The sequence below is a fragment of the Lutjanus erythropterus genome, chromosome 9 (assembly GCF_056507025.1).
Source record: "Lutjanus erythropterus isolate fLutEry1 chromosome 9, fLutEry1.hap2, whole genome shotgun sequence".
In the NCBI taxonomy this organism is placed as follows: domain Eukaryota; kingdom Metazoa; phylum Chordata; class Actinopteri; order Lutjaniformes; family Lutjanidae; genus Lutjanus; species Lutjanus erythropterus.
This window is the reverse complement of record NC_139325.1, coordinates 12,051,044-12,072,887: the sequence shown is the minus strand read 5'-3', so window position 1 is coordinate 12,072,887 and position 21,844 is coordinate 12,051,044. Positions and strand designations below refer to the sequence as shown.

At 38.4% G+C, this 21,844-nt stretch overlaps 1 protein-coding gene across 1 annotated transcript in view; it reads left to right on the top strand.

The window, feature by feature from the left end:
• The window catches only part of LOC146321126 (zinc finger protein 236), a 66,870-nt gene that overhangs the window by 5,205 nt on the left and 39,821 nt on the right, over positions 1 to 21,844 (top strand). The window contains exons 3-12 of the mRNA XM_084726160.1: positions 796 to 960; positions 1,065 to 1,243; positions 3,107 to 3,237; positions 5,592 to 5,764; positions 13,430 to 13,552; positions 15,155 to 15,328; positions 16,682 to 16,859; positions 17,207 to 17,479; positions 19,049 to 19,252; positions 19,464 to 19,596. Of these exons, the coding sequence (XP_084582286.1) occupies positions 796 to 960; positions 1,065 to 1,243; positions 3,107 to 3,237; positions 5,592 to 5,764; positions 13,430 to 13,552; positions 15,155 to 15,328; positions 16,682 to 16,859; positions 17,207 to 17,479; positions 19,049 to 19,252; positions 19,464 to 19,596 (1,733 nt within the window). The remainder of the gene's footprint in view (positions 1 to 795; positions 961 to 1,064; positions 1,244 to 3,106; positions 3,238 to 5,591; positions 5,765 to 13,429; positions 13,553 to 15,154; positions 15,329 to 16,681; positions 16,860 to 17,206; positions 17,480 to 19,048; positions 19,253 to 19,463; positions 19,597 to 21,844) is intronic.

Sequence of the window (21,844 nt, the reverse complement as noted above, 5' to 3'; positions counted from 1 at the left end):
AAGTACCTCTCATAATCCCACCTCAAACAATCCGAACTACCCCTTTAATGTGTAAGTGCCACTTTTTCAGATACAAGAAAATGTTGTTTTTTTGTTTTGGTCTCCTGTTGACCATCTCTTCTGTCTTAAAAGGATGACAGCAGGGCATCATGTGCAGCTGCACCTATGTTTAGTTGTAGGCCATTTCAATTTTAGGGCCACTATCTTCTCGCATGCAGGCTTTCTCCCCAGGCTGAAGAATAGCAGCCTCGGGGTCTGCCACTCTGAATAAAAGTCATCAGCATCGTTGTAGCTCTCAGCCTTCACCCCATTCAGAAAGTACTCTGAAATTAAGTCAGACAGCTCCTTGAATAGAAACAGAATTTAATATTGGGGCCGTTTCTGCCTCATGGGAAATCATTTTTATGTTGTCTAGTAATATTCTGTACTTGTATATCATGTTTTTTCTCTCTTTCTGTTTCTCCCTCTCTCTTAAACAAGTTACCCCCACAAAACTTTGTGATTAGATGATAAAGTGAGATGTTATGTTTTAACAGACCTGTTACTTTGCAGAAGTTTATCCATGGTTCAAAGGAACACTTGCTATTGGGTAGGACAGGGTGAGAGTAAGGTGAGTCAGCTTCCCAGTTTCACAGCAAATGTATTGTTTAAATCAGCCCCTACATTAATCCCTCTTCTTTCCACCAAGAGTGAGAATTAAAAGCAACAAGGACTGGATGGCAGAGGGACATGTCTGAGATAATTTACACTTACGTTATTCACTACTTCTTTTAACTTGTCCTCTGTCACTTGCAGCCTCATCGATGTGACCAGTGCCCACAGACGTTTAACGTGGAGTTCAACCTCACACTACACAAGTCCACACACACGACCTCCGACTTCACCTGCCCGGTGTGCAATAAGAAGTTCTCCCGCATTGCCAGCCTCAAATCTCACATCATGCTGCACGAGAAGGAGGAAGTCAGTCAGCTGACCAATCAGACACAAAACCATCACTGATTTAGATTTACTGCCTGTTAGGAAAAACTTTATTTCTCTGTTTTGTCTCTTTTGCAACCTCGCAGAATTTAATCTGTTCAGAGTGCGGAGATGAGTTCGTTCTTCAGAGCCAGCTCTCCCTGCATTTGGAGGAGCACCGTAAAGAGCTGTCGGGCATCAAGGTCTACACCTGCAAGACCTGTGACAAGGAGTTCAAGACGTCTGCACACCTCAAGGAGCACATGAAGAGTCACGTCAAGATGAGGTGAGGCAGGAAGATGCTGATTTATTTCACTTGACCGAGTCAAGAAGAAAACTGCTTGAAGTTAACAGGGAATCCAACAGCTATTAAAACAGCTCTGAAACAGTTTGGAGCCCCCTTGGGGAGGCTTGCCTGCCACTTTAAAAACCTCTGGTCTGAAGGATACAGTGTATGTGAGTCAGGGACACTGAGGGACATCTGAAACAGCAGAGAAACTTGAAGTGTTCCCCTTTTCCATACACATGTGCAGACTTGGCTTGGTTTTACTCGGTGCATCAGCCCAGCACAGTGGAGATTACACTTACCTGACGGTGTGTAATTAACCAATATCGTTCTTGTCTTTAGTTGAGTGCCTGTAAGACAATTACAGACAGTTTTATTCTCATTTTATCCTCACAGTAGAAATCTCCTGTTAATTTGTTATTTAAAAGCTTTTATTATTAGGCAGCACAATCAGGTAACATTGGGTTTTCATCTGTTGTAACTTAACACAACTCCTGTACAGCTAAAAGTGGACATGAAACAGTAAAATAAAGTAGACACTTGAAAAACACTTGAAAATAAAGTAGACACTCAAAAATACTAACTGCTTTGTTTTACTGAAATTCTTATTGGTGTTTGAACAGTGCTGTTGGACAAAGTAAGAGCAGGTTTCATTGCACATTTTACAGAATGACACTGAAGGTTTCAGTGTTCATTTCACATAAATAATTTTTAGTGGTGAAAAACATTTACAAGCTGTGGTCACGAATTAACCTTCATCAAAATGTAATATCTGCTGTTTCTAAGAAGACTTATTGACTGTGTGTAGGCATACACAGTCTGCCAGGACATTCAGTCAATCAATTAAATTTTCAAGGAAAAGAAAGTTGAAGTTTTGTACCTTCTCATCAGGCAGTTTTTCATTAGTCCAAATAAGCCTGTGCAAGAGCAGTGGTCCTCAGTGTGCAGACTCTCTATAGGGTATCACTAGTTGAGACTTAAGAACCAAGGTCTAAAAAGAGCCTTTCAGCAACAAAAACAGTAATACAAAAAGCTTGTGAGGATTTCACATGTGGATATTAAAGATGTTGTTTAATCTAAATATAGAAGATAAAAAGAATCTGTCAGTATTAAGTACATGTTAGGGGAACAGACAATAGCCAAACAACTGACACGATCAAGTACACAGAATTCTGCAATACAGAAACACTGCTATGTGCATTTTGAAACTCAAGATTGATTATGGTATAAAGTAATTGTTATTTATCTCCAGCAGATGTACCTACACCTCGGTTCAAAACCACAAGGCGTGTACAAAATAGTATAAAAACTGTGGAAGGGGGGATTTAGAAGATTTTGAAGTTTTATGACTGAATAGAAATAAGTAGGATTTGTTTGATTTTCATAGACAATTTTCCTGCTAGTTATGTTAAATATATAACACCAAACTGTGAACTGTCTTCAGTGACTCACTTATGTCTAGAATGCTAACAGTGCTGACTAATCTAGCCCAGTCTCATATGAAAGATCACCAAAGTTATTGCTTTTTAATGTATTATTATTGTTGAAGTGACAACAAACTGCTTGGAAGCATAAAGCAAGGCAAAACTACTGGAAAATGCAGGCATACCTCCCAGTTATAAATAAATTTGCATTGTGGTAATTGTGGTAATTTTGATGATCATCTGATATATAAAACCAGTTGCATACTGTATCTATTTTAATGTGTCTTTTTATATTGCCTTCTGTTTCTTTTCTTAATGTCTTTACATCTTATGTAAAGCACTTTGAATTGCCTTGTTATTGAAAGGTGTTGTACCAATAAACTTGCCTTGCCTTTCCCCCAAACCAATTTGACATTTCTTGTGTTTACTCCCTCCCCAGGCCACTCACTGCTAGTTCCAGAAACTACAAGAAAAACATTGACCGCAGTGGGTTCACAAACAGCTGCCATCATTGTGGAAAGGCTTTCAAAAAGCCCAGCCAGCTTGTTCGACACATACGAATACACACAGGTGAGAAGGGGAGAAGAAGAGGTTCAGCTTGTTGTTCGTAGGGATTTCAGACACCCAGGATTAGCTGGTATATTTTTCTACATTTTAACAGTGCAATTAAAAAGTGCTCCCCAGTTTTTGGTTTGATTGATTTGAGCAACTGTAACAATACAAAACACGTTGTGCCTCCAATCCTCAGTTTGCGCCACAACAATGCAGTGATGTGACGTCATATGGAAAGAAGCTATTAATACCTTGTGATGTATGTGGTTCGACCCACAGTCTGTAGGTACACTTGACTTGCTAGAAAATATCACACGTTAGGTTGGGTGAGTCAAGTGACAAAGCAGCATTCTAAGCAAGCTATTAATAACTTGCAGAAACATTGTGTGCAATAGTCCACCTTCCACCTTCTCTTCCCCCCTTTCTGTCACTTTGTCTAACACCCACACACACAGGGCTTGGTTTAGTTTAAAAAATTTTGATGCCAGAACTGGTACCAATACCTTAGATACCTCATCTTAAATATCAGTGTCGGAACAATACTTTTTTGATACTAAAAGTCATTTTAACAAAAGAAAATTGCATTATATATTACAGTCTAGTCACTCTCTTTAAAGGCAGAAGCTGTTCAAAGGTGGTGAAAAAAACAAAACAAGGCAAAACAATGGCTCACTGATGCTGATGAGATTTGCTTGATAGCAGTAGCATTTTTCAATGCTTGATGGTATTGCAGCTGTTGCCATAAAAGTGTCAAAGTTTGATACTCAGCCACACACACATACACACACACACACACACACACACACACACACACACACGTGCCGGCTACAGTATAGCTGGTCATCCCAGCAACAGCGCAGCTGATTGATGCTCTTAGCCAGTACAGACGCTCACATGTGAACCACTATTTTGTTCAAATTCACTGTTAAGATGTTTGTGTGTATGTGTGTAACAGAGAGCCCTCTGGAGAGTGCCACAGCGCCCAGTCCTGACAGTCGTGCTACTAAATGCGTAATTTGGGGTTTTGCGGGTCCGAATGGCCTCAGGTTATTGATTAATGCACATTTTTGCTGGTTGGGAGGTACAGATGTGCTCTGATAATGGGTTGTGTAGGTGCAGATATGAGAAAAAATACTAATGGCCTATATTCAGCAAAAAAAGCAACTCAAAACTCAAAACCCCAAATTGGAAACAAATACCTTCCCAGCCCTAGTGTCGGTCTGCAGGTTCCACAAAACCTGAAGTGGATGTTTTCTGTGGTGTGGGTGGGCAGTGGCACCAAAATGTACTTGGTGGGGACTCTGAAGCTTGTTGTTCCACCGCGGTTTGTTGTGGGCGCAGCAGGAGACTCTGCAGGTGTGTGGGCAGTGGTGGCATAAACAGGACAGTTGGCAGTTTTGTTTTTATTTCAGTTCTCAATGGGCCCCTAGATTGAATTCCAGGCAGTATTATACAACTGAAGTCCCACATTTGTCTTTCTTAACTGGACCACCTCTGATTAATTTTACCTCAGTTAACTCCATGACATAACACCAACTCCTAAACAGTTGGCTGTGTTTACCCTCCAGCTTTGAGGGACTATACACCTTAGCTCAGTTCATCACTCAGCAGTCATGCAGAGATGTCTTGTGGGTATAATTTCGATATATATATTGTGGTTGTGCTTCTGTTCAGCCCGTCTGGATTCAGGTAATGTAGCCAGCAGCTTCCACCCACATATTGCTTACACATCATCCACATGTTAATTTGTTTGGTTGGTGGCTGGATGACTAATGGCGGACGGAGTTGATCCCTTGAATCTCAAACAGCTCTTAAAGTGATGAAGGAAAAGGTCTCTTTGGGATACATACATACACACATTATGCCTTATTCTCTCAATCTCTGACACATAAAACAGTGAGTAAGGGTAGTAGCAGTCTTATTTTAAGTCCTAAAGATGGACACAACCAGAATGTTGTGTATTTTTTCTTTGTCTAACTGTACTAAAGCGCTAAAATATACAACTAAGCTTGATCTTTTGTGATATATGTAAAATATAAGATTTCCATTATGTTGAGGAATGGGTTTTTGCCTAATTTTGTTGAGATAATAAGAACTAAACAAGAACCTTTAAAAGTAAATGCCTCTGCTTGAACTAGATCACAATACTTCACTGGTCCAAAGATCCAATGCTATAACCATCCTCAGAACATGCTTTAAATACTGTGATTGTCACAATAGAGAGTAGTAATCGATAGTAACATAAAGAAACCCCCTGGTGTCTACCTGTAGCCGTAACTATTTACCTTTTCTAAAGTTTAGTTTCTGTAAATTTCCAGCATCCTAATAATGCCAGTTCAATCTGTTTGACCTGACCGTGCCCTTCTCTTCAGGTGAGAGGCCCTACAAGTGCACACATTGCGGCAAGGCTTTCAACCAGAAGGTGGTGCTGCAGACTCACATGGTGAGACACACTGGAGAGAAACCTCACCTCTGCATGTTCTGCCCCGCTTCCTTCTCCCAGAAGGGCAACCTGCACTCCCACGTCCAGAGAGTTCATTCTGAGGTAAGAGCACGGTGCTATGGATCTGAAAGTGATCCAGCACTTAAATACTGTATCATTATGTGATGCAATCTGTGATTAGTCACATGTGCATCACAGCAATAAAAGAAGCTACCAAACAAGACACAGTGCTTTCATAGCAGTGTAAAAAGTTTTGAATTCTCCTTTAAAGTCTCACCATAGTTATTTTTCAGTTTGTACAGGCTTTAAATGAAAAGAAACAATAGGCTTACTGTCAGTAGTCTTACAGTGCAGAGGACTGAAGCAACCTTGAAAAACATCTTCAGATTCATCATCATCATTATCTGTAATGGAAGAATGCAAAATGCATGAAATTTAACAACAATTAGAATTTGATTGGTTTGTTTTCAGTATAATACAACAGAGATGATGTGCTTAATGAATGCATATTGATTTTGTAATGAAAGCTGTTTCATTTCTGTTTCAAGCTATACCAGAGTAAATTTTCAAACAAAGTGGAAGACATGAGATTTTTTTCAATTGTATAATACCTGATACTGATTGAAGAAATTTCTTGAATTAAGTGATTAGTTCAGGTAACATGATTTCCATTTAATGGTTAATGAAAATCAGATACTGTATATACAAAAGTTACAGAAAAAATACAAAATTTGGAAGAAAACAACGATCTTAAAATGTTTCAGTTGTGTGTAGAATGAACTCAATGAGTGAATGCAATTAGTAAAAGTGGCTACTAGCGCATTTAAATTGAAATGATTACTGATTACTTTCTTTTAATCAAGAGCTTGGTTTTTCAATTTGAGAGCATGACTATAGTGTTGATCACACACTCTACCAAATGAGTTACAGGGTCGCCCCGCTTCACTTCACTGCTTAGTGCATCTTAGAACGTGATATGAATAAAGATAGGAAAAAAGTGTCAAAGATGAGCAGTCCAGTGCTCGTTGTTTGGTTGCGAAGATGTTCCTTATCTTCAACCAAGATGAGAGCAGGGAACCAAAAACTAAGCTACCATAAAAGAGCTAAGACTGGTAAATAGTTTCATGTTGTGGACTGACACCTTACTGCTGTTCATTGCGCAGAGAAGATATCAGATACATTAGAGTTTTCTTGCTGTTTGTCAGGTTTTGGTAATTCTTTATCATTTTCTTCATACTTGTTTTTGTCCAAGATGTTTTGGTTCCTTTTTGCACACCTCTTTCACTCACACACTAAATTGCCAGCGCTCCTGCTCACAGCTTGTTACATTTAATTCAGCAGGACACCTTGCCATATTGTTTGTCTGTTGGAAAGGGACTGAGGTGAAATTGCAGCTCTTTTGTTCCTCCTGTTGTTCTTCTCTTTTGTAAGCACCACACAGCAGCCAGTTTTAAAGAGCCCTCCTGATTTATCCATCCTAATTTAGCCTGGACTTTGGTGTCTAGCGGCGCTCTGTCACCAAGGTCACTTCCTCTTAATGCCAAACTGTGGTTGAGAGGTCGAAAGAGTTGTGCACATCAAAGTCCTGCCCAGGTGCCCAAATGCCCGTGTTGACGGATAATGAATTCTCCTCTGTGTCTGTCTCCTGTGTGGGTGTCCTTTTTGTACGGTTTGTTACTAAAACCCATTAATGTGTGGAGTGAAAGTGGTGGGACTAGCTCCTAGTTGATGATTGCTTCCAATGCTGTGGCTACAGTCAGGATTGGGTCAGCTTTCTGACAGCCTGATTGTAGAGCAACACAATGGTCTCCATCAAAGGAGGTGCAGTGGGTCCCCATCAGTGGATATGACACAGTGTTCAGTGCTGATGCATTTTTATCAAAAAAGGTAACAAAGCCTTACAGTATAAAAGACATTTTATGTTTATACACCAGGCTCCACACTAATCTGGCTGCCACTACCATCTGAAAAATGAATTCACAAGAGTTTTTACCAGTTAGTCTATAGCTTCTGAAAATCTGAGAAACTCTAAAATTGTTGTCACAGTGCTTCCATAGGTCTGTTTTCTTAAATAATACTTGGTTCACGATTAAATAGTCAAAATAGTCTAATTTGAAGGCAGCAAACAAGACTGATGTGACACTCATCAGGAACAGTTGTGGGTTCAGATGCGTTTACATTCAGTTCCTCCAACATGGTTGAGCTCTTGATTGATGTGTGCCATGAAAACACTTTTGCATAGACCTGTCCTGGGTGATTTCAAATAATGTCATATATACTTGTAGACTGGTTTAACGCAATATCATTCAAAATTGGATGGCACCAAATCAAAATGCAATGATGATGGAAAGTGCTTCGAAAAATGAGCTTGGCAGACTTGCATATGATTTAAGAATGAGCTACAGGAAACAAACCAAAAACACAAGGGTTTCTGGGTATGAGGAGGCATATGTTCACATCTGACAAGCAGCTGTTTTCCCATACTTTTAAAATCTGTTATCAGTGGCAGCCAGGACTGATGATATACTGTTTTGTCTATCACACATAGAGCCTCCTCACCACAATCTTTAATCGTGTGTAGTTTGAACTGCTTGTGAGTCCTTCTGACTTAGTTTTTCAAGTGCTGTTGCTTTTATTTCATAAATTCGCAGTGTGAAAAAGTGAACCACAAATATCCCAAATTGTCAGAGGTAATGAGCAGTAAATAGAAATCCAAATAGAGTTCACATAATGTGCATTATGTTGCTCAACAATCCACTATGTATTAATAGCACTCATAGACAACATCCATCAGGCAGTGTGGACCTAAACTGAGATTAACGCAAAGTGCATTCGAGACTGCTGATCTTCAATCTGCACTCGAGATTTCACCTTAGGGGAATATAAAGTCTGTCATTATCAGCTGGCAGTGTCTTATCAATCTTACACCTTTAATAGTAGACCATAAAAAACACATTCTCTCATTATGATATCTGAATTTGCCATTACTTTTTAATTACCTGTACAAAAGTGATGGACAAAAAATACTAGCAAGCTGTCAATTTAATTACACCTCTTAAAAATAAAGAAACACAAAAAATGGGTTCATCCCCATCGGCTCTCCCACATTAAATGACTTTGCGATGGTCATGGGTATTTAACGTATCCAGATCCAACAGTAATGTAAGTATGACACCCGAGTGGAGATGCAGTTTTATCAGCAGAGGCAACGAGAGCTTGTTTTCTCTGTTGCCAACTTCTGTTAGTATAAATGTATTTTGTTATTTAAAAGCTTTTATTATGAAGCAATACAATCAGGAAATTGGGTTGGGTCTGCAGTAACCTAACAACTTTTCAGTTGAAAGCAAATATTAAACATTAAAATAAAGCAAATACCTCAATATACAAACAGCAATGCAGGAGAGAAACTAAACTTCAAACCACAGAGATTCGCTTAAAAGCTACGAAAGTACTGAGAGCTGAACACAAAGACTTTTAAAAATGTTTTTCTCTCTGGTCTTCTACATACATGAGTTCAGTCTTGGCTTTCCTGCACACAACAGAAAAAAAGCAGAATCGCAAACTCATCTACTGGCAATGTGAAAATTTTTTAGCAGGTTTAGCTGGATTTAAAAAGTATGCATATTTTTGCTGATTTTGGTATAAAAATAGTAATTAAATTATGTATTTTTGGCTGTAGCTCACACTATCATTTGGACAATCCACAAACCCCCCTCCCTTTGGCAGTCACAGTTTTAGCTGTAGGAAGCTGAAGTTTGGCATTAAGGTCAACTGTGTCTATGTGTTTGTGATGATGTATTTTTGCGTCATGCCAGTTGTGTACAGTTGGGGCCTGACAATGGGAATGACTTATCACGAAAAGGGACATAATTTCCACATGGATTCACAGGTACGCAAAAGATTTTGTGGAAAGTTCGGTCATGGGCGAAGGATCGGCTGATTAACTGTTCATGTCAGTTAGTAAAAAGGGGGCGTGGCAGTGGGAGTGGCCTATAACAAAAAGGTACATAACTTCTAAATGGATTCACATGACCAGGCTTTGTAGAAACACTTGCATACACAAGTATACTCAACCCCAGCTTTCTATGTATGAGGCTTAAATTTGCTATGGAGGTCAAGTGTTTGTGTGTCAGCTATTGCTAATTCACGCTTGTTTTTTCTCACTTGCTCACTTTATTGTGCATTCCATGCTAAAAGCCTGTGATGGGACCAGTTGATTGAATTACTCCTGGAAAGCCAAACAGCAGGACCATTTGAATAATGCATCTAATTTTCACAAGTGTTCTTCAGCTTTCCTGTTCCACGTAGAGTTTGTCCTTATGATTGACGGACTTGATGAATAAATTATGGTCAGGCGTTATTCGCGGGAGATTGCATGAGTGGATGCATACTTAGGGGCCAGTGTTGTAAAATCATCATGGCTACATTAAATGTGTTTGGTCATGTAGAGAGGAGGCATATTCTGACATTAACACTGTCTGCATATGAAATGGCATCTAAAAAAAAAAAAAAAAAATTGAGATGTTTTATTTTGTAACAAGGTGGTGCAGAGATTCATTAAACCACAATTCACAGTATAAATTTAAAACTGGTACTACGAACTTTCATATTTTGTCGGTTTTTGAGGCCACTGTGGACAAAAGTGGTAGTCATAACTGTTGTAATCTGTTGAACAATCTCCTGCATCTTTCTAATAGGCTAACATATTACTCACTGCAACTTTGCCTGTGAAAATGTAAATGCAGCCTCGTTTAATCTGATTTCACCAGGACTCTGACCCAGTGGTAGGCATTGAGAACAGCTACATTGAATTGGTCAGTCTTCTCACTGATGGTCTCATTAGCTTATGCAGGTCACATAGAGGCATCAGTATTAAATTGAGACGGTTTCATAACTAGTTAAAAACTCTTTGTAATAGCTTTGGTCCCACTTTGGTGAAACTGTGGCATAAATTTTGTGTGCAGTTGTGTGTGTAAATATGTTATGGGTGCTTCCAACTAAAGATTTTCCCTTGTTCAACTACAACTCACATCTCAAAAATTGCATTTAAATACCTGCAATCTGCAGCTTGCATTTTTTTTCGGGATAAGCAAGCACACTTACATTTTCTAGTTATTATTTTATGGTGTTTAACAATAGGAATGAAATGACTGAGGTTTTACAATAAATTACAGTAAAATTTCAGATGTTTAGTATTCCCGATGGTTAGTGTTACCATTTCAAAATTTATTGCTTGTTGATACTGTGTTTGATTTCCAAGCTTTGAAAAACTCCCAGTAAATACTGTCCTGCATCAACCAAAATTAGCAACATGTATGCATGTACATGCAACATGAGTTTGTTTTGCATCAGTGAAAAAACTGACATTGCAAAGGACACAATGCCATTTCAAATAATTTAGAGGTTTTCAGCATAAAACTTGATAAAATTATTTCAGCATGTTTATCAATACTTTTAAAGTACTTTCAGAACATTTTAACAAAACTGCAATAACACATATAACTGTAATAATTTGGGTCACTATAATCATATTAAATTTTCTCACAGTTTCACCTCTAGCCATCAATAGAATAATGTATTGGCACTACCAAGGCAGTGAGCTTGAACTTCTAGTCTATGTTTCTAAGGTTAAAAAGTTATGTTATTTCAGCCAGCATCTGACTCCCTTTATATGTGACCTCATTAAACCAGCCTTCAATATCCTGAAGAAGAATTATGAATTTCATCCTTTTTCAAGCATCCCTTAGCCCTTAATCTCCCCTGCTTCATCAAATATGTCACAACCTCATTTGCACAATTAATGACATCAAAATATGTCCTCTGTGTTTTTGATTTCTGTCATCTTCCCCCTCTTCTTTCTTCTTAGACCTGATTTCTGTCCTCATCTTTTCGTCATTCTTGGCGTCTTTATCTTTACTCTCTTCACCACCTATTCATGTGACATCTACTCTACCTCTCTCCATTCTTTCACAGTCCTTTGCTCCCACTTAATGATCACCACTCCAGTGAAAACAAACATCTTGGCCCCGCGAGAAATGGTACTACTCCTGTGTCCAACCGACTTTCGCATATGTTTGAAACCTGCGCCCACTCATTCTTAACCCAGCTGCCACATACCTATCATCATGAGGGTGATGACACCTTACTAGAGTTCTTTCATTTGCCCTCACACTCTCACAAACATACTCCAACTGAATCCTTTGTTGTGACTCTGGAGTTCAATCGCCTTTCTTCACAAACACTTCCCCACTTCCTGTAAACAATCCCTGTCCACTGACACTCATCTTCCACTTCACTCGGTTGTCCCTTGTGGAAAAGCAATCAACTCATGCATCAAACCTCATGCCTTTGTTTTGCTACACACTCGACCATCACACTTACTCTTAGGGTTTTTTTTCTAACTCCTCTTATGTTCTGAATCACTTGCTGTCATTTCAGTCATGGATGTCGTACCAGGGATTCAAATTTCTAGTGAATTTTCCCTCTTACTTCAGCAATTTATTTCATTCTTCAAACATAAGTCGAAATTCAGTTGAAAATGTGCCATACCCACTCAAGTCATGTCAAGTCAGTTTTAGTTACATAGTGTCAAATCATAACAGAAGCTTAAGACGTTCACTTTCCCCAGAATTTCAAATTCAACAAACCCTGTTTTCTATCCAAAAGTCAACACTGCTTCCTTTCCATCTCAGATTCAGTGCTGATGAAAGGACTGTGCTGTACATTACTGATAATTTTAACTAAGACTGGCTTACATTTACATATAAAGTGAAACTCTTAGCGTTAAAACTTAAAACAACACAATTTCCAACAACAAACTTTGTTTAAATGCTTTTACAAGGTGTTTTTCATCGGGTATGAGTGAGCAAATTTGCTGTTTGCTATTTGTGATGGCTGCCACCAGGTCGGATTCTCTGTGAAATCAGATGAAATGAGCTTGTGTTTACTTTTTCCCACCCAAAGTTGCAGTGAGTCGTATGCCAATTAAAAGGAAGCAGGAGATTTTCATTTAGATAAGATTAAGACTGGGCGTCACATTACCTGAAGATTCAGCACCATACTTATCTGAGTGGGGTTATTCTTGGAAGTGACCACTATGTGATAAAATAAATTTATTGAATTTGAAAAAAATATAAAAATTATGATGATAATCAGTCAGGCTGATAGTCGGTCGATCCCTACTGTGTATATGTTGATAAAATAGCCTTCATGCTGAGGCCACTAACAAGAGGAAACTGTGAAGTTTATGTCTGACATCTTTTATTTCCAACCATATGATGATTTCATTTAACCCCACTGCAGGCACATTATACATCTTTGACACATGATCATTTTCTGACTTACTGAAGACAGACCTGATGCAGTATCTTTCTATCATTAAGATGATACAGTACATGATAATCTCAGCTAATCCCTGTGTGCGATGAAGATCCATAATTGTGCTTGTTTTAATTGGTAGTACTCTATGGTCTTTAATTTCTTTAGTGGGTGAGGCAGGTATATCAGCTGAGTTTTCCCATAAAAAATGGGCATGGTTCTCCATTCCTGTGCAGATACATTAACAGTTTAACACCACAGTCTTATTTTACCTGGGGCTGTGTGATAAGTGGACATAATATCATCACACCTTTCTTTCTCAAATACAATATTGACAAGATCAGCAGCGCCTGGAGGGGAGTTTTAACAAAAAAAAAAAATAAATAAAAAACACACACACACACAGCAGCCAGGGATGATGTCTTTTGTGTGTTTTATGTTCTCTTATAGACTAAAGGCGTACCACTGTTCCCCTGCATGGACTGCAGCTGTGCATTCAAGAAGTTAGGTAGTCTGAATGCCCACATCAGCAAGATGCACATCTCTGTGATTGAGGTGCCCGCCAGCACTCCGGTAAGAGAACATAAAGCAGAGAACACGATCAAATGGTTATTACATTTCAACTGCTAAGCATCCACTTTGAACACATTCATTCTTTTAACCCTGGTGAATGAGTTTAATGAGACATACAAGAGTTCTTGCCACACAATTAGTTGCACTTTATGTTAGTATTGAAATCAGTGTCTGTTTTCAGTCACAGAGAGTAAATCAAGGTTCTTATTGCCATAATACAATTTCTTCTGTGGAATGAATAGGTCTTACTTGGTTGACTTTTAATTTTTCCTGTCTGCTTTGACTTTCTTTTTCCTGTGTTCGGTGATAAGCCACTATCTCTGATTGAAAAAGGGAGATAAAAATATTATTCATATTCTTATTTATGAAAACAGACAGACACAGGGCACCACAGATATACCTTAGCCTTACAGCAGATAAATGGAAGACATCTAGTTTGAATATGTAATAAAAATCACTGTATTTTTGAATTTGCTGCTTTATTTACTGCACACAAGTATGTCAAGATCGTTGGTAGCCTTCATCTCACCATATATCCTTTATAAATCATGGCTTCTTTTTCCAAAGATGTTTTTTATCTTTGTCTTTATTGGTAGATAATGATGCTATTTTTTCCATAGGCATTTTGATACTTACACCATTCACCTATTGCCAAAAACTCTAAAACCTTCAGTTTCATTTGCACTCAAAGAACAGCACTCTTCTCCAGTTGTATGCTGTTAAACAATTTCCAGTCTGCCATAAATAACGCAAATTTGACCTGGTGTGCAGTCGAAAACCCAGCTTAGCCTTTCAGTCTTCTCAGTAATGGCCTCCCTTGGTTTCTGCAATGGTAATTATGTGTCAGCATTATTTGGTAATTAGTAGGTGATTAATTACTGACTATTATTTACATCTTAGTGATGTTAAGATACTACATGGCAAATACACATAGAACAATCCACACTGTATATGTAACAGTAGTCACTCTCTGTATTTGCTCCATTATCTCTGTTGGCGTGCTGCATGATATGTCAAAGTGTCAGTAATTTACACTGATGTAGACACAGCAGTGCTGGGTTTTTTAATAATGTGCTTGAAACTGCTTGAAATTGTAATTGCATTGCTTTCATAATTAATCACTATGTAACTGAGTAGTCCACTTTTTAGATGAAGAAGTAAAAATAAGTTGAACATTGGCCCAATCAGACTGTGTTTTTCTTTAATTTGTCACCCCTCTGTAGAATTTTATCATGAAACATAATTTCGATTGTTTGTAGCACAGTAACATCTGATTTTAGAAGTGAAAAAAGAACATTTTTAGAATATGTATATTAATATGTAATTTCCCACTGCTGTAAGATGCTGGGAAGCTTAAAAATGACCTAGCAAATGATTGAAAACAGCTTGACTTTTAATTAAGAAAAGGAGTAGGAACCCTGACATCAACATTTTGTTCAGTAGTGCCCAATGCTTTGCTAATTTTATGCCCCTAAGAGCCCTGAAATTGAGTTCACTTTAAAATGAGTGCCTGTTCAGATCTTGTGAATGGTTCTTTGTCACATCGGCTCTCATTTTCTTTCCTCCTTCCTTCTCGGTCCATTCCCTTCCCTCCTCCCTTAGGAGCCAGAGACGACTGGTCAGGCCCCTGGGGGCTCAGAGGGTGGTGAGGGGGTAACAGATGTCATCCAGCAACTTTTAGAACTGTCTGAACAGGTCAGCGGGGAGACAGCACAGCCCCAACCTACAGAGCCAGCTATCTCCATGGAAACTGCCATCAACCAAGACATCCTGCAGGTGAGCAAAAGACATTCACCCACTAAATAAATGAGATGATCAGAACAAACACAACAGTATTCAGGGCCCCACAGGCTGACTGGGAAGCACATGCCTCAAACCTAATCTACAATATTTGATTGACATATTAATCTTAAAGCAAGACTTCAGCTCCAGCCCTCAATTTGACATGCGCTCTTGAAGATATGAGGACTGACAGAAACTCATCATTTGGAAAATCATACTTGTCTTTCTGTCTAGATGTCCTAGCAATTAGGCATAGGAACACACTGACAAGATGCGCAGCTCCACATACGTAAGCAGCTGTCAGTTTTGATATCCAAACATTTTTAGAATCATTTATGTCAAGATTATTTAGATGGAGATCAGAGGGACCCAGTGGGAATATATTTGGACACAGAAAAACAGATGAAAAGAAGAAATGTTTTCCATAAACTCCCCTGAAATCATGTTTGTTTGAACCCAAATGATGTGGTTTCCATTGTTGACTGAATGGCAGGGTTTTTCACAGCGGTGGAAACAATCTGTTAAGGGAGGAGGAGACAGTAGGATAACAAACTTGGACCTCAAAGCTTTTCAAATGAGTACTGCTGGAGAGTTGAATAGAGCTCCTCAGTACAAAAGGATGTCGTTATCACTGAGCTTTGGACAATGGCTTCATTGTTTTGGGCAATTTTTTTTGTCAATATTTGCCACGTTTTTTTCAAACCATACTTAAAGTAGTTCAATCTATAGTAACAATTATACCTTATGTTAATCAATATATATTTTTTAAATAAGAATTGACACTTCATAGGTCCCACCCCTTGTCTCTGTGCTCCAACAACAATTGCGTAAACTGGGTGCCTGTTGGAACCCCAATAAACTTTCTTCTTTCTTGCTTCCTGTGGGCTACTCAGATACGCTGTGTGCTAGGCTCAAGTCTATGTTGAAAATAAAACCCAGTTTTGAAGATGGTTAAAAGACGTTGCTGGGGAAGCTGTTTAAGTGGCAAACATAGTCAGATCTGAAGCTAAAGTTAGCAAAGCACTAGCTAACTGGCTTGCTAACGATTTAGCTAGCTATTTAGCTATCATTTTACTGACGTTAGCTATCAGATGCAACTAGTCTAGCTAATGATTGATGTAGATTAGCAAACTAGTTAGCTAGTGTTTTCCCAACATTAGCTAATTCAAAGCTACTACATGTGGTTTTCAGTTTATCACCGATGCCTCCATATGATCTAGATAAGCAAAGAACAGCAAGGGGTGGACTTAGGAAGGGTTTGACTGGTATTTGCATGACTGTAGTTAATTGTACATGACAACATTTTTTAGGTGAGGTGTTTCATCCGTTTTCTGTTTTGTTCTGTAGCAAGCTCTGGAGAACAGCGGACTGAGTGTGGTTCAGCCGCAGAGTGACGCCACATCCAGAGAGTCACAGAACCAGACCACTGAGGGCGCTGCTGTAGAAAGCAAGAAAGTACAAGGTCCTGACAAACCAGTCAGGGAGAAGAAAAGGAGCATTTTCAAGAAACCTATACAAATGCCAGGTATGTGGGATATTACAGAATATATTACTCAGCAAATCGCAAAAATATACCAAGTATAATTAAGATAATTAATTCATCAGTTTAATTATTTTTAGTAAATATAGCAAATATAGCATTATTTGTCTCATATGTCTCAGTATAATTAGAAAATGATGTATCTGTTTACTGGCTGTGGTTCAAAGTAAATAAGAAAATATGTCATTTTAATTTTTCAGACTCTTTTAACTGGATGATAAGTGATTTGTAAAAGTAGATTAATTTGTTATTAAAGCACCTTTCAGTTGCAGCCCTAAGTCACTGGCTGTTACAAACACTGGACAGTTGCTTCACTCTGCCTTCCTTTCCAGGCTCCATCAGGGAGGAGAATGGCGTTCGCTGGCATGGCTGTCCATACTGCACCAAAGAGTTCAAGAAGCCCAGCGATCTTGTTCGCCACATCCGCATCCACACCCACGAGAAGCCTTTCAAGTGCAAACAGTGCTTCAGAGCTTTTGCTGTCAAGAGTACCCTCACAGCACACATGAAAACGCACACGGGTATCAAGGCCTTTGAGTGTCAGTGCTGTCTGAAGTGCTTCTCCACTTCTGGCAGCATGAAAGTACACATGCGTCTGCATACAGGTGAGAAGCAGGTCCACTTCATGAAACGGTTACATTTAAAGCCAAAGTAACAAACATTTCAACGCACTTCTTTCACTTTATTGGCTTATTCCTCATGCTACATCATACATGCACCCGTTAGACAGTGTATTGTGTGCACAAGTGCATAAGTTAATGGGGTAGCTTGTATTACTTAATGTGGGGTTGTATGAAGTACTTATCAATAGTCAGTGTATCACCTACAGTAGATGCCAGTTGGCACACTCCCCAGTTTGGAGAAGCAGAGAGGAGTACCAGCAAGAGGCTTAGCAATGTACTGCTGTGGTCAGTGTCAGCAACAAAAAGGTATTTTAGCCACTTGAAAAAGGTCCACCTGAAAAAAATCAATATCAGGTTAAGTGTGCACTATATTTAGAATATTTTTACCACTTTAGCTTGCTGTCAGGTAGCCTCATCTGCTTGGAAACTGCTGTGTAAACCAAATATTGCTCTCTCTAAACCAACCAAACTCCATGGGTGAAATCGATCATCGATCTGTTAGTCTGTTTGTATTATCATGTGACTTCTTCTCACATGTAGAGTGAATAAGACTAAAAAACTCAGCTGACAAAACAGGTCCAAGTAGAGTCTCTGTTTGTTTAAGGTGATGATGACAGAGGGAATAAAGGATTGTCTTTGAGTGAAGGTCATGATTTCTGGAAAGAAACATTATTGATGGGGTTTTCAAATATATCTTTTCACACTTGGAGCACTGACACTGGCATCTACTGTAGGTTCTACACTGCCTATCAATAAGTGCCTTATACAACCCCACACTAAATAATCTGAACTGTCCCTTTAAAGGAGACACACATGAACTTACAACATAATGTTCAGTTTCTGGGCAGCCTCTATCATTTAGTATTTAGCTATATGTTATTATAAATTATACAGCAAATTACAAATGCTGGACCTGTGTAATTATAGTAGTGCTGCTACAGTTAAAGCCCTTATTTGCAATTATGTGTTTGCACTCATTCTTTATTCCTATTTAGAGATATTACCTTAAAGAATCACCCCTGGACATGAAATGTCAGCATTAGTGTGAATAACTGTGTAACAGTTAATTATTATGTGCATTTGTGCATTAGTTTTCTCTAACTGCTATGTAATGGCACTGTCTATGTTAGGTGTTTAGTTCTGGTTATGTGTTAGCTCTAAGCTAAGGTTTTTGATTAATATGTTCTCAGCTGTGTTTCTCACTAAAGCTTTGTGCTTATACAGTTTTATATCGTTGTCACTTTTCCTTGTGCTGTAATTTGGTTTCATAGCAATATATTGTCTCCTGGTAAATAAAAGGCTTTGTAACCTTTTGTAGACAAAAATTAAATAAAATTATATGAGATTGCTTTTTGGTTTATGTGTGAGTTTTATATTATTTATTTAGATTGGCTTAGGGACAGTAAATTCAGTAAATTATCTATTATTTTTATACTATACTTTTTTAGAATATTTAGATTTTTTTAAATCAAAGTGTGTATTGGTCAGAATCAGTCTAATTCTCTAAATATTAATTCTCCAAAAGCACTATTTTTTCCCCACTTTTCCTAGGTGTCCGTCCTTTCCCCTGCCCTCACTGTGACAAGATCTTTCGTACATCAGGCCACAGGAAAACACACATTGCTTCTCACTTCAAAAGCTTACAGCAGAAGAAACACAAGTTTCCCCGAAAAACCAACAAAGCCAAAGTGTCCAAGAGTAACCTACCTCTGCCTGATATCCCTCTGCAGGAACCCATCCTCATCACTGACTTTGGTAAGACAGCAGTGCAGACATCCACATGTGTATACACACGGGGTCGTGTTGCTTCTTCACATTTATAATCAGTGTTCAACTTGTCCTTGGGATGAAGTGGAATGCATTGTTTGGTAGCTTTCTTGCCAATGATTTGTCATGTGTGCTACAAAATGAAATGTTTTTTTCACATGGAGGTCCACATGTTGCTTGTTCACATGTTGCTTAACAGGCCTCATCCCATCCCAGAACCCTCGTTTGGCCTTCCAGCAGTACCTGGAGGTGGTGGGCAATGACCGGCCATACAAGTGCCAGTTCTGTAGTAAGGCCTACAAGAAATCAAGCCATCTGAAACAGCATGTCAGGTAAAGCTTCTCTATAATGCTACATGCTTGGTGTGTAATATAATTTAATCAAAATATATTTTTTGATTATGCTGCTGATGATAATATAGTTTCTTAATATGCATCATATTAAATGCTATTTTTTTAAAATTTCAAAGTATAACTTACAGTGTCAGATGATTTATTCTGCAACAAATTTTGATAATAACAGGGTCTACAACCTGTATAACCACACTGACCACACACTCGCCATTCAAAGGCCCTTGAATTAGCCTCACCACCAGTATTGAAAATCGAAGCATCAGATGTTTACATTGATAGTGCGCATTCATGCCTTTGATTTTGAGGACTCCTCATTGTTTCATCATATGTCACCCTTAGGTTAAAATGTTAAATTGTCAACATTGCTCACAAGATATCTAGTGGTTGGATTGGCACAGAATATGAACAAATACTAATAAAAAATAAACTCTGTTTTTATAGGACCTTTTAGAACTACAGAGAATTAATTTAAATATATTACCCACCAGTAAAATAAGATGGAAGCAATAAAAAGAACACAAATGAATAGAAACTGGCAAAATAAATAACTCTGGGCTAACATTGATTAAAGCCTTTTTTAAATGAAGTATCATTTTTGAGAAGTGATTTAAAATTAATTGCCAAATCCTCAAGCCTCAGATCTTCAAGGAAGGAGTTCTAGAGCTGAGGGGCCCTGACTGAAAAAGAGTGGCCTGCTAAAGCCTTGAGCAAAGATTTAGAAACAACTAAGAGAAACCTGCCTGAACATCTGAAGTGCTCTGGCTCACAGGAGAGCAGCTCTTTAACTGCCCAGAAAGTGCTTTAAGTGTGATCAGTACATTTTTATAATATGTATTTGCTTCTGATTTAGCCTTGGGGAACATCACAGATCAGTGGGGCAACCAAAGAGGGGTATTACACAGGCAGCATACATTAGGAGTGTAAGAAAGTATCACTACACTTGATTATCATGTTTTGTGATACTGTATCGATTCACAGAAACACTGTATCATAATATTTTGATACATGGAACACCTGACCGCAAGATAGCATTGTTGTTGTCTATCTTCACTGTTCTGATTGCACGAACATGTGAACATTTTTGACCAAGATTTTATGTGCATGATGATGTGTTCTTTATACTTTGACAGTTTTCCTAAAACTGTGATATATTGTTGTAAAAAAAAAACAATATATCACCTTGCTTACAATATCACAATATATTGTATCATAATCACCATGATTATGATTTTGATACATAATGTAATACCAGATTCTTGCCAATACAAAGCCTTAGAATACATGATGCCAACCTTTTGTGATTATTTCTGGTCCCTAGAAGATGAACCCTTCTGATAGTGCTGACACCTACCACTCTCAGGCCAAAAAATCTGTTTGAATATTTTGCTGGAAGCGAATTTATCCTCACCCCTGTTGGGGTAAAAACAGAGAATTGATTCACCCGTCGGGAGATTACTGGAATGTTCAAGAGGGCAGATCGGCAAATCTCTTGAATCTGTTTGAAATATTTTTTAGAAACTCAGGCTAGTTAATCATGCCAGAGAACTACAGAAAAAAGTGTTCAACTTGATAACTTTACTGTAGCTTAAGACTTCGGTTTATCAACAGACAGTCAGCAGGAGAAACTGTATTGACAGAGCTGATGATTTGGTAGTAGTGAGCTGGTGGACAGAGGAGAAGCAGCTGGGTGGTGTTCAGCAGAGGTCACCCCCAATTTCCATTTGGAATCATTATATCATTCAGTTAATATACTCATATCCCCATTATTGCAATTTTAATACTGTATTTAAAGGTCCTCTAGAGATATGTACCTTTATGTGTGTACATACCTTTTAATACCTGTCATAAATGAACAGTGCAAAGACTTAAACTTTATTAACTTTTAGATGCCCCTGTCGGTCATGCATAAATTAGAAAATTGCCACAGCACTAAGAAAGATAATTTATCTAAGCGCTTAGTGGCTGTGATCTACATATCTCTGTTGAACTTTCTAGCCTTTGCATTATGACAGACTCCTTGTGTTTGGATTAATTTCAATACTGAGAAGTTAATCTAAATAATGGTGCTGTCAGCCTTGTAGTGCTTATCGTGGCAGGTCTATCTTGGTCTTCTTTGTTAGCAGGTTTAGATTAATGGTTTGTAGCTCAAATAGAGGATCCATATTTAATATATCAACCAGAGCTCATCTTTTGAACTGTTTTTTGATGGTTAATGTTTGTGTGTCGC